The sequence below is a fragment of the Procambarus clarkii genome, chromosome 9, assembly GCF_040958095.1.
Source record: "Procambarus clarkii isolate CNS0578487 chromosome 9, FALCON_Pclarkii_2.0, whole genome shotgun sequence".
NCBI classification, from domain to species: Eukaryota; Metazoa; Arthropoda; class Malacostraca; order Decapoda; family Cambaridae; genus Procambarus; species Procambarus clarkii.
This window is the reverse complement of record NC_091158.1, coordinates 28,524,573-28,538,543: the sequence shown is the minus strand read 5'-3', so window position 1 is coordinate 28,538,543 and position 13,971 is coordinate 28,524,573. Positions and strand designations below refer to the sequence as shown.

The following is a 13,971-nucleotide window of genomic DNA, read 5'->3' as shown; positions in this document are numbered from 1 at the left end:
ATTCTATCTTCCAGATTGTTACGTTCACTCGACCCCCTCGTGGTCGTCGTTGTCAGTCTCTTCGCGTTGTGAAGATCACTTTTGATAGTAGGTCCCTTCCATCTTCCGTCATTCTTGCTGGGCCAGATGCTCCGTTCAGGAGTACATATCCTCTCCCCGCCTCTGCAGCAGGTGCTGGAGATTTGGGCATGGTCCCTCCAGGTGCACAAGTGAGGTGTCTCTCTACCTCTCTACAACCAAACCATCGCCTGAGAAATCCTAGTAAACAACACAGAAATCATCGATAGATACAGCGATAGCAGGCGGCTTGACGTTTGCGAGGCACTACACATCAAGAAGTCAACACCAGCAATCAACAGCCAATTAATGCACAACTATATTCTACCCACCTCAAGACTCCGCTCCAATATAGAAGCATCAAGAAATATGGACCAATAGGCTTTCTACAAACACTTCTATTCAATACCCATTGTTTCGTGTTCTGTCTTGTGTTGATGAAATTAATACCCTATTAATGCCACCTCTTGTTCTGTCTTGTGTTGATGAAATTAATACCCTATTAATGCCACCTCACCCCATCCACCTCACTCAAATGTAGATATAAAATCGGAGATGCGTAAGTTCTATTCAGTTGTGTATTTGTAAACTAAAGTCTTTGAAAATGTAATAAGTTTTACGAAACGCGCTCGTGTCGCGTCAGACTAGAAATAAAAATGAATTTTGGAGAATTGATTTTTGATTTACCTCCAACAGTGAAAAGAAATGTACGAAAGATTGAGAAAATTCGTGTTAGAATTATTAGTCTTACTTTTTCGGTCATATTTAATAATATATTAACAGTGTCGCTGTTCAGAGGAAAATGCGTGCTGTATCTTGGGTACGCACCCGACCCCCGAGGAGCTGGACGAGGTCTTCGAACACTGACTGGTATATAAGTGTGTGTTTTCTGTAAACTGTAGCATTGCAATAAAATCAAATAAAAAAATAATAGGGGTGGTAGTTATATATATATACATATATATATAACCAATGTACTACTAATATATCAAAAAACTAAACACCAGTCTATACAGAGCGGCCACGGAGATATCCTGTCTGGTCTCAGTGTACAGTGCAAATTGTCACTTTGTAGGTGTTGAGAACTTTGATTAGTTCTCTCACGTCATCGTTTACTCTACAAAAACCCCTAGATATAAGTGTTATGACCATTTGCAAAGTTACTGTTCGTAGTGTTCAACAGAAAAATTTGATTACAAATAATGTGTCTGACCTTGTGTACTAGACTCCTTGTTAATGATGAGGGAGGCGACTTGCTGAGCCTCACCAGGGCTGCACGAGTGCAGGGACTGGAAGGCCGCCACCCGCAGCTCGGCATCGACGGTCTCGTTGAGAATCTCCCATTTCAACCAGTTCCTTATCTGCAGTGGAAACGACAAGACAAAAGTTTAATTCAGACAAATACTTGGCATCACTTTGCTGTGTGTAAGTAGATGGTTGGACGCATCATCAAGGCCGAGCGGCTGTCAGTAAGTTGCTGGAGAAGAAGGTGAACCTGGAGGATGAGCTGGTGGAGCACATGTGGAGGGTGTCAGTCGGCAGCTACGATCACTGGGGCCTGGGTTGTAGAGGGGGACACACGTGTGTGTGTGTGTGTGTGTGTGTGTGTGTGTGTGTGTGTGTGTGTCTGTGTGTGTGTGTGTGTGTGTGTGTTTATTCATGTGTATTCACCTAGTTGTGCTTGCGGGAGTTGAGCTTTGCTCTTTCGGTCCGTCTCTCAACTGTATATCAACTGTTACTAACTACTATTTTTTTCCTCCCACACACACACAGGAAGCAGCTCCCTAACAGGTGTCTAACTCTCAGGTACCTTTTTACTGCTAGGTAACAGGGGCATTCAGGGTGAAAGAAACTTTGCCCATTTGTTTCTGCCTGGTCCGGGAATCGAACCCGGGCTACAGAATTACGAGTCCTGCGTGCTGTCCACTCAGCTACCAGACCCCCCCCCCCCCAGAAGTGATGTGTGTTTGTGTGTGTGTGTACTCACCTATTTGTGTCTGCAGGATCGAGCATTGACTCTTGTATCCCACCTTTCGAGCATCGGATGTTTACAGCAATGACTCCGGTCCTATTTCTCTATCATACCTGGTTTTAAAATTCTGAATAGAATTTGCTTCCACAACCTGATCCTTAAGTGCATTCCATTTTTCCACTACTCTCACGCTAAAAGAAACTTCCTAACATCTCTGTGACTCATCTGAGTTTCCAGCTTCCATCCATGTCCCCTCGTTCTGTTACTATTATGTGTAAACATTTCGTCTATGTGCACTCTGTCAATCCCGCTAGGTATTGTATACGTTCCTGTCATATCCACCCCCCCCACCTCTTCCTTCTTTTTTCTAGAGTCGTAAGGCTCAGTTCTTTCAGGCGCTCTTCATACCCCAGCCTTCGTAACGCTAGGACGAGTCTCGTTGCAAACTTCTGAACCTTTTCCAGTTTCCTTATGTGTTTCTTCAGGTGGGGACTCCATGATGGGGCGGCATGCTCTAAGACTGGCCTCACGTAGGCAGTGTAAAGCGCCCTAAATGCCTCCTTACTTAGGTTTCTGAATGATGTTCTAACTTTTGCCAGTGTAAAGTACGCTGCTGTCGATATCCTATTTATATATGCCTCAGAAGTTAGATTAGTTGTTACGTCCACCCCCAGGTCTCTTTCGCGCGTCGTCACAGGTAGGCTGTTCCCCTGCATTGTGTACTGTCCCTTTGGTTTCCTATCACCTAGTCCCATTTCCATAACTTTACATTTGCTCGTGTTGAACTCTAGTAGCCATTTCTCTGACCATCTCTGCAACCTGTTCAAGTCCTCTTGGAGGATTCTACACTCCTCATCTGTCACAACTCTTCTCATCAACTTTGCGTCATCCGCGAACATCGACATGTAGGATTCTACTCCTACATGTCGATGTAGGATTCTACTCCTAAATGCTCGATGTAAAAATATCGTTTACGTATATTAGAAATAGAATTGGTCCCAGCACAGATCCTTGAGGTACTCCACTAGTTACTGTTCGCTAGTCCGGCTTCTCGCCCCCTTACCGTAACTCTCTGGTTCGTTCCTGTTAGATAGTTCCTTATCCATGCTAGGACCTTTCCACTCACTCCCGCCTGCCTCTCCAGTTTGAATAGCAGTCTCATGTGCAACACTCTGTCAAAGGCTTTCTGGCAGTCCAGAAATATGTAGTCTGCCCAACCTTCTCTGTCCTGCCTTATCATCGTTATTTTAACATAGAATTCCAAAACGTTTGTTAGGCAAGATTTCCCTTTCCAGAATGTTGATGTTTGTTTACAAACTTAATGTTGTGTGTGCATGCGCGCTCCTTGGTGGTGTATATAATCATTCATTCGACTTCTTACTACATATTAGACGGTTTCTGTGTGGATCAATATAACCATGTTTCCCAATATTACATTTTAATAACTGTGGAAGGTGACTTATGTTCGTTACTGAGCAGTGTCGGTACTTTGTCCTGTTACTGCTTGTTGGATGCCACGTCCAACACTCCTAAGTGAGTTGTCGTCTTTGCCAAAATTTAATGATTTTTGGACTTAGTCAAATTTTCAGAGTTTGTGGACATGGCCGAATTTCCTCGTTTTTGGACTTCGTCAAGTTCCTTGTCTGGGAGAGCTAGACTTTCGAGAGGAAATTCAATGTCACATTACCAGATATTGTAACTCTAACGTTGCGAAGGCCTGTAACTGACAATGCTTTTTGTCAAGTCGATGTGGACTTGTACTTTTGTAGAGTAATTGACATTACTTTTTCAGTCATTGTGGACGCTGCTGAATGTAAGAAGAGTCTAGACTTTGCCATTTGTTGGTCCAGCTGGGCCTTAAGTAGAACAGTGTACCGCTATTGTTAGGTGACTGGCCCAGCGACCAACCCGTCCTCTTAAAAATAACGTCGCTTTTGGCTCGTATGCGCGCTATGGCCAAAAGTGGATGTAATTTGAAATGAAATCGACTCACAAAAGTGACGTACTGTCCCGTTTTCTGTTTGAGTCGTAAGGCTTACCCGGTAAGGTTAGAAGAGGAAATTTTCAAATAACGTTTTGAAACTTTATGAAAATTTCCTGCCCACCTAACGTACCAGAGAACCCTTAACTTAATGTTGTTGCAAAAAAAAAAATCCCAAATTTACTTTCATTTTTTCTTCATTTTCAAATTACGTCCACTTTCGGCCATACGGGTAAACGGCCAAAAGCGACGTTATTTTTAATAGGAAAGGTTTTAAAGCACAAGTCAAGCAGCTAGCTGAAGCTGCTTCACATATGCTTTTGTTAATATATTTATTAGTTGTGGAAATGTGTTGTAAATAGAGCGGTGACGTGTATTGCAGATCGCCCCAGTAAACTGGTGGATTTTATTTACTTTAACTTTAGTCTAGACAACTTGTTCGGGCCAGGAGGCTTTATGCTGAATTACGGGAAGTTCTATGCTGCCAGCGATGCTGTGGGGCGTGGTGACACAACACCACCTGAGGGCCGGGAGAGGGGCAGTAAACACCACCTGGGGGCTGGGAGAGGGGCAGTAAACACCACCTGGGGGCAGGGAGAGGGGCAGTAAACACCACCTGGGGGCTGGGAGAGGGGCAGTAAACACCACCTGGGGGCTGGGAGAGGGGCAGTAAACACCACCTGGGGGCAGGGAGAGGGGAAGTAAACACCACCTGGGGGCTGGGAGAGGGGCAGTAAACACCACCTGGGGGCTGGGAGAGGGGCAGTAAACACCACCTGGGGGCAGGGAGAGGGGCAGTAAACACCACCTGGGGGCTGGGAGAGGGACAGTAAACACCACCTGGGGGCAGGGAGAGGGGAAGTAAACACCACCTGGGGGCTGGGAGAGGGACGGTAAACACCACCTGGGGGCAGGGAGAGGGACAGTAAACAACACCTGGGGGCAGGGAGAGGGAGAGTAAACACCACCTGGGGGCAGGGAGCGGGGCAGTAAACACCACCTGGGGACAGGGAGAGGGGAAGTAAACACCACCTGGGGGCTGGGAGAGGGACAGTAAACACCACCTGGGGGCTGGGAGAGGGACAGTAAACACCACCTGGGGGCTGGGAGAGGGACAGTAAACACCACCTGGGGGCTGGGAGGGGGACAGTAAACACCACCTGGGGGCTGGGAGAGGGTCAGTAAGCACCACCTGGGGGCTGGGAGAGGGACAGTAAACACCACCTGGGGGCTGGGAGAGGGACAGTAAACACCACCTGGGGGCTGGGAGAGGGTCAGTAAACACCACCTGGGGGCTGGAAGAGGGACAGTAAACACCACCTGGGGGCTGGGAGAGGGTCAGTAAACACCACCTGGGGGCTGGGAGAGGGGCAGTAAACACCACCTGGGGGCTGGGAGAGGGTCAGTAAACACCACCTGGGGGCTGGGAGAGGGACAGTAAACACCACCTGAAGGGGCTGGAAGTGAGGCAGTAAGCACCACCTGGGGGCAAGAAGAGGGGCATTAAACACCACCTGGGGGCTGGGAGAGGGACAGAAAACACCACCTGGGGACAGGGAGAGGGGCAGTAAACACCACCAGGGGGCTGGGAGAGGGTTAGTAAACACCACCTGGGGGCTGGGAGAGGGACAGTAAATACCACCTGGGGGCAGGGAGAGGGACAGTAAACACCACCTGGGGGCTGGGAGAGGGGCACTAAACACCACCTGGGGGGCTGGGAGAGGGGAAGTAAACACCACCTGGGGGCAGGGAGAGGGGAAGTAAACACCACCTGGGGGCTGGGAGAGGGGCAGAAAACACCACCTGGGGGCTGGGAGAGGGACAGTAAACACCACCTGGGGGCTGGGAGAGGGGAAGTAAACACCACCTGGGGGCTGGGGGAGGGGCAGTAAACACCACCTGAGGGCATGGAGAGGGGCAGTAAACACCACCTGGGGGCTGGGAGAGGGGCAGTAAACCCCACCTGGGGGCTGGGAGAGGGGAAGTAAACACCACCTGGGGGCTGGGGGAGGGGCAGTAAACACCACCTGAGGGCAGGGAGAGGGGAAATAAACACCACCTGGAGGCTGGGAGAGAGACAGTAAATACCACCTGGGGGCTGGGAGAGGGACAGTAAACACCACCTGGGGGCTGGGAGAGAGACAGTAAATACATCCTGGGGGCTGGGAGAGGGACAGTAAATACCACCTGGGGGCAGGGAGAGGGAACAGTAAACACCACCTGGGGGCTGGCAGAGGGGCAGTAAACACCACCTGGGGGCTGGGATATAGGCTGTAAACACCACCTGGGGGCTGGCAGAGGGACAGTAAATACCACCTGGGGGCTGGGAGAGGGACAGTAAACATCTCCTGGGGGCTGGGAGAGGGACAGTAAACACCACCTGGGGCCAGGGAGAGGGGCAGTAAACACCACCTGGGAGCTGGGAGAGGGACAGTAAACACCACCTGGGGGCTGGGAGAGGGACAGTAAACACCACCTGGGGGCTGGGAGAGGGACAGTAAACACCACCTGGGGACAGGGAGAGGGGCAGTAAACACCACCTGGGGGCTGGGAGAGGGACAGTAAACACCTCCTTGGAGCTGGGAGAGGGGCAGTAAACACCACCTGGGGGCTGGGAGAGGGGCAGTAAACACCACTTGGGGGCTGGGATAGGGGCAGTAAACACCTCCTGGGGGCTGGGAGAGGGGAAGTAAACACCACCTGGGGGCTGGGAGAGGGGCAGTAAACACCATCTGGGGGCTGGGATAGGTTCAGTAAACACCACCTGGGGGCTGGGAGGGGGACAGTAAACACCACCTGGGGGCTGGGAGAGGGGCAGTAAACATCACCTGGGGGCTGGGAGAGGGGGCAGTAAACACCACCTGGGGGCTGGGAGAGGGGCAGTAAACACCACTTGGGGGCTGGGAGAGGGGCAGTAAACACCACCTGGGGGTTGGGAGAGGGGCAGTAAACACCACCTAAGGGCTGGGAGAGGGGCAGTAAACACCTCCTGGGGGCAGGGAGAGGGGCAGTAAACACCACCTGGGGGCTGGGAGAGGGACAGTAAACACCACCTGGGGGCTGGGAGAGGGGCAGTAAACACCACCTGGGGGCTGGGAGAGGGGCAGTAAACACCACCTGGGGGCTGGGAGAGGGGCAGTAAACACCACCTGGGGGCTGGGAGAGGGGCAGTAAACACCACCTTTGGGCTGGGAGAGGGACAGTAAACACCACCTGGGGGCTGGGAGAGGGGCAGTAAACACCACCTGGGGGCTGGGAGAGGGGCAGTAAACACCACCTGGGGGCTGGGAGAGGGGCAGTAAACACCACCTGGGGGCTGGGAGAGGGGCAGTAAACACCACCTGGGGGCTGGGAGAGGGACAGTAAACACCACCTGGGGGCTGGGAGAGGGGCAGTAAACACCACCTGGGGGCTGGGAGAGGGGCAGTAAACACCACCTGGGGGCTGGGAGAGGGACAGTAAACACCACCTGGGGGCTGGGAGAGGGACAGTAAACACCACCTGGGGGCTTAGAGAGGGATAGTAAACTCCACCTGGGGGCTGGGAAAGGGACAGTAAACACCACCTGGGGGCTGGGAGAGGGGAAGTAAACACCACGTGGGGGCTGGGAGAGGGACAGTTAACACCACCTGGGGGCAGGGAAAGGGACAGTAAACACCACCTGGGGGCTGGGAGAGGGGCAGTAAACACCACCTGGGGGCTGGGAGAGGGGAAGTAAACACCACGTGGGGGCTGGGAGAGGGACAGTTAACACCACCTGGGGGCAGGGAAAGGGACAGTAAACACCACCTGGGGGCTGGGAGAGGGGCAGTAAACACCACCTGGGGGCTGGGAAAGGGACAGTAAACACCACCTGGGGGCTGGGAGAGGGGAAGTAAACACCACCTGGGGGCTGGGAGAGGGACAGTAAACACCACCTTGGGGGCTGGGAGAGGGGAATTAAACACCACCTGGGGGCTGGGAGAGGGGCAGTAAACACCACCTGGGGGCAGGGAGAGGGGAAGTAAACACCACCTGGGGGCTGGGAGAGGGGCAGTAAACACCACCTGGGGGCTGGGAGAAGGGCAGTAAACACCACCTGGGGGCTGAGAGAGGGGAAGTAAACACCACCTGGGGGCTGGGAGAGGGGCAGTAAACACCACCTGGGGGCTGGTAGAGGGGAAGTAAATACCACCTGGGGGTTAGGAGAGGGGCAGTAAACACCACCTGGGGGCTTGGAGAGGGACAGTAAACTCCACCTGGGGGCAGGGAGAGGGGCAGTAAACACCACCTGGGGGCTGGGAGAAGGGCAGTAAAATCCACCTGGGGGCTGGGAGAGGGACAGTAAACACCACCTGGGGGCTGTGAGAAGGGAAGTAAACACCACCTGGGGGCTGGGAGAGGGAGAGTAAACACCACCTGGGGGCTGGGAGAGGGAGAGTAAACACCACCTGGGGGCTGGGAGAGGGACAGTAAACACCACCTGCGGGCTGGGAGATGGGCAGTGAACACCACCTGGGGGCAGGGAGACGGGCAGTAAACACCACCTGGGGGCTGGGAGAGGGGCAGTAAACACCATCTGGGGGCTGGGAGAGGGACAATAAACACCACCTGCGGGCTGGGAGAGGGACAGTAAACACCATCTGGGGGCTGGGAGAGGGAGAGTAAACACCACCTGGGGGCTGGGAGAGGGACATTGAACACCACCTGGGGGCTGGGAGAGGGGAAGTAAACATCACCTGGGGGCTGGGAGAGGGGAAGTAAACACCACCTGAGGGCTGGGAGAGGGGCAGTAAACACCACCTGGGGGCTGGGAGATGGACAGTGAACACCACCTGTGGGCTGGGAGAGGGGCAGTAAACACAACCTGGGGGCTGGGAGAGGGGCAGTAAACACCACCTGGGGGCTGGGAGAGGGGAAGTAAACACCACCTGGGGGCTGGGAGAGGGACAGTAAACACCACCTGGGGGCTGGGAGAGGGGCAGTAAACACCATCTGAGGGCTGGGAGAAGGGAAGTAAACACCACCTGGGGGCTGGGAGAGGGGAAGTAAACATCACCTGGGGGCTGGGAGAGGGGCAGTAAACACCACCTGGGGGCTGGGAGAAGGGAAGTAAACACCACTTGGGGGCTGGGAGAGGGGCAGTAAACACCACCTCGGGGCTGGGAGAGGGGAAGTAAACATCACCTGGGGGCTGGGAGAGGGGCAGTAAACACCACCTCGGGGCTGGGAAAAGGGAAGTAAACACCACTTGGGGGCTGGGAGAGGGGCAGTAAACACCACCTGGGGGCTGGGAGAGGGGAAGTAAACACCACCTGGGGGCTGGGAGAGGGGCAGTAAACACCACCTGGGGGCTGGGAGAGGGGCAGTAAACACCACCTCGGGGCTGGGAGAAGGGAAGTAAACACCACTTGGGGGCTGGGAGAGGGGCAGTAAACACCACCTGGGGGCTGGGAGAGGGGAAGTAAACATCACCTGGGGGCTGGGAGAGGGGCAGTAAACACCACCTCGGGGCTGGGAGAAGGGAAGTAAACACCACTTGGGGGCTGGGAGAGGGACAGTAAACACCACCTGGCGGCTGGGAGAGGGGAAGTAAACACCACCTGGGGACTGGGAGAGGGGAAGTAAACACCACCTGAGGGTTGGGAGCGGGAAAGTAAACACAACCTGGGGGCAGGGAGAGGGGAAGTAAACACCACCTGGGGGCTGGGAGAGGGGGCAGTAAACACCACCAGGGGGCTGGGAGAGGGGCAGTAAACACCAACTGGGGGCTGCGAGTTGAGCAGTAAACACCACCTGGGGGCTGGGAGAGGGTCAGTAAACACCACCTGAGGGCTGGGAGAGGGGAAGTAAACACCACCTGGGGGCTGGGAGAGGGTCAGTAGACACCACCTGGGGGCTGGGAGAGGGGAAGTAAACACCACCTGGGGGCTGGGAGAGGGGAAGTAAACACCACCTGAGGGCTGGGAGAGGGGAAGTAAACACCACCTGGGGACTGAGAGAGGGGAAGTAAACACCACCTGAGGGCTGGGAGAGGGACAGTAAACACCACCTGGGGGCAGGGAGAGGGGAAGTAAACACCACCTGAGTGCTGGGAGAGGGACAGTAAACACCACCTGGGGGCAGGGAGAGGGGAAGTAAACACCACCTGAGGGCTGGGAGAGGGGAAGTAAACACCACCTGGGGACTGAGAGAGGGGAAGTAAACACCACCTGAGGGCTGGGAGAGGGACAGTAAACACCACCTGGGGGCAGGGAGAGGGGAAGTAAACACCACCTGAGGGCTGGGAGAGGGGAAGTAAACACCACCTGGGGACTGAGAGAGGGGAAGTAAACACCACCTGAGGGCTGGGAGAGGGACAGTAAACACCACCTAGGGGCAGGGAGAGGGGAAGTAAACACCACCTGGGGACTGGGAGAGGGGAAGTAAACACCACCTGAGGGCTGGGAGAGGGAAAGTAAACACAACCTGGGGGCTGGGAGAGGGGAAGTAAACACCACCTGGGGGCTGGGAGAGGGGAAGTAAACACCACCTGAGGGCTGGGAGAGGGGAAGTAAACACCACCTGGGGACTGAGAGATGGGAAGTAAACACCACCTGAGGGCTGGGAGAGGGACAGTAAACACCACCTGGGGGCAGGGAGAGGGGAAGTAAACACCACCTGAGGGCTGGGAGAGGGACAGTAAACACCACCTGGGGGCAGGGAGAGGGGAAGTAAACACCACCTGAGGGCTGGGAGAGGGGAAGTAAACACCACCTGGGGACTGAGAGAGGGGAAGTAAACACCACCTGAGGGCTGGGAGAGGGACAGTAAACACCACCTGGGGGCAGGGAGAGGGGAAGTAAACACCACCTGAGGGCTGGGAGAGGGGAAGTAAACACCACCTGGGGACTGAGAGAAGGGAAGTAAACACCACCTGAGGGCTGGGAGAGGGACAGTAAACACCACCTGGGGGCAGGGAGAGGGGAAGTAAACACCACCTGGGGACTGGGAGAGGGGAAGTAAACACCACCTGAGGGCTGGGAGAAGGATTCTAATCGTCCTATTGATTGGTCTTCGTCTAAAATAATCTTTCCTGACTCTTCTCATCACAGACGCTGTCGTCTGGAATCTGCTCTGATACACAACCAGTCGCTGCTGTTGATGCTTCCCTTGCACAGTACATGCTCAAATGTTCTTAACATTCTAACAAACGTGACCTAACATAAACCTACGCATGCTTTTTCTCTTTCTTCTTCATTTTCTTTTTCTTTTACCTTCTCTTTCATTCACATTTACTTTTATTATTAACTCCTTCATTCCCGTTATTACTCCTATCTTTCGCTTGCTTCTCCTTTCTCCAAGTTTTCCTCCTCCTCACTTCACTCTTGCCCAATCCGTTCTCGCACTTGCTTAAAGTCAATATTGGCTTATTTAATAAGTGCGTAGATGACATACTAATTGATTGTAAATATTTTAGTTTACCTTGAAAAGCTTCATAGAAAACAGCGACTTCACCTAACCTTCTTAGTATGTTATGATAAGCATCTTATTGCTTCTTATTAACAATTTTTACTTAACCTATCAACGGTATAGGTTAAGTAATAACTGTAAGTAAGAAGCAATAAGATGCTTATCTTAACATACTAAGAAGGTTAGGTGAGGTCGGTGTTTTCTATGAAGCTTTTCAAGGTAAACTAAAATATTCACAATAAATTAGTATGTCACATATGCACTTATTAAATAAGCCAATATTGACTATACCAAGTGCGAGAACGGGTAGCTCTTACCTTACTTATGCCCGCTACCTCCCTCGTCTCTCCACAGTCGACTTGATAATGGTATACGACGGACCGAAACGTCGTCGTGTTTTCATCTTCTGGTGTGTGGTTTGGTCAACTATAATATATATCTATTCTATATTCATATCATATAGATATGATATTCATCATATTATATACAATCAATCTTAGTATACATGAATCCAGTCATAACTAAATTCAACTATATTTATTAATTAAATATCTTGAATAGTTATCATTCATGTAACAACATTCATTTTAAGATAACTAATTCATCTTCACCAATATCAGGATAATAATGCTAATGATATATAACACGTAACTAACATTGTTGCAGCTGCTTATTGTTCATCATAGTTATTTTACAATACCTAATATTGAGAGCTAGGTTAGAAATGTTCAACTAAATAATGCACATTTTGTGAACCAGTTCATTTGCAACAATTATTGTAATTATTGCATTTAATCATTAATCTGTACTTACGCGTAGAAAATACCAACAGGTACTTGAAGTTTCTTCAACCTGATAATCTCCTGTCCACTTTACCTCCCAGGAAATCAAGAGGGATGTTTGGCTGGACAAGTGTGACAGGCAAGACTCCCACCTCTGTGTTAAAGTGCAAGCTAATAGCAATATTGCACTTTTAATTGATAATCGCACACAATAGTGGTACTTTCGTGATCACTCCCAGGTAATGTTTACTCATAGAGCACACCTTAGGAAACAGGTAAGCCTGGGTAATTCCCTGCACCTTGTGAGCAGGTGCACTCATCTTGTGTCCACAACACCTATTCTCTCTTCCATCCCCCTCAGGATGTAATATAATTAATATTATATTTCGAAACTTATTGTGGGGGTTAGGCCTAGGTAGGCATAGGTGCTCACCTTATGCTGGCATCAATTTTATTTACAATACCTAAACAAAGTTAGGCCTAACTATAATCAAAGTTAATATAAACAACCGTAATTATGATATATAATTACGGTTGTGTATGGCCCTCCTCGTGTTATATGAGGTATGCCCCTCCTCGTGTTATATGAGGTATGCCCCTCCTCGTGTTATATGAGGTATGCCCCTCCTCGTGTTATATGAGGTATGCCCCTCCTCGTGTTATATGAGGTATGCCCCTCCTCGTGTTATATGAGGTATGCCCCTCCTCGTGTTATATGAGGGCGACCTTGCTGCTAGAATATACTGTATACCCCCAGCGTGGCCTCCCAGGTGCTTGTGTTCAGTGAGGCAGAGGACCTACAGTCACGTTACGACCTTAGTGCCTATCGTGACTGTCTGCGTTCTCTGGGGCACGCTGGCGCCCCCGAGGGAGGGGAGGGGGTTGGCCTTGATCACGGGGAACAATCGGGGGGGGGGGGGGGGGTTGGCCTTGATCACGGGGACAATCGGGGGGGGGGGGGGTTGGCCTTGATCACGGGAACCATCGGGGGAGGGGGTTTGGCCTTGATCACGGGAACAATCGGGGGGGGGGGGGGGTTTGGCCTTGATCACGGGGACAATCGGGGGGGGGGGGGTTTGGCCTTGATCACGGGGACAATCGGGGGGGGGGGTTGGCCTTGATCACGGGAACAATCGGGGGAGGGGGTTTGGCCTTGATCACGGGAACAATCGGGGGGGGGGGGGGTTTGGCCTTGATCACGGGGACAATCGGGGGGGGGGGGGGGTTGGCCTTGATCACGGGAACAATCGGGGGGGGGGGGGGGGTTTGGCCTTGATCACGGGGACAATCGGGGGGGGGGTTGGCCTTGATCACGGGAACAATCGGGGGGGGGGGGGTTTGGCCTTGATCACGGGGACAATCGGGGGGGGGGGGGTTTGGCCTTGATCACGGGGACAATCGGGGGGGCGGGGGGTTGGCCTTGATCACGGGGACAATCGGGGGGGGGGGGGGTTTGGCCTTGATCACGGGGACAATCGGGGGGGGGGGTTGGCCTTGATCACGGGAACAATCGGGGGGGGGGGGGTTTGGCCTTGATCACGGGGACAATCGGGGGGGGGGTTGGCCTTGATCACGGGGACAATCGGGGGGGGGGGGTTGGCCTTGATCACGGGGACAATCGGGGGGGGGGGGTTGGCCTTGATCACGGGAACCATCGGGGGAGGGGGTTTGGCCTTGATCACGGGAACAATCGGGGGGGGGGGGGTTTGGCCTTGATCACGGGGACAATCGGGGGGGTAGGGTTGGCC

The 13,971-nt window shown here is 52.6% G+C and overlaps 1 protein-coding gene across 1 annotated transcript in view; it reads right to left on the bottom strand.

Moving 5' to 3' along the window:
• LOC123766095 (uncharacterized) overlaps window positions 1-13,971 on the bottom strand; it is a 902,969-nt gene that overhangs the window by 561,638 nt on the left and 327,360 nt on the right. Inside the window, exon 12 of the mRNA XM_069321294.1 lies at window positions 1,271-1,418. Within this exon, the coding sequence (XP_069177395.1) occupies window positions 1,271-1,418 (148 nt within the window). The remainder of the gene's footprint in view (window positions 1-1,270; window positions 1,419-13,971) is intronic.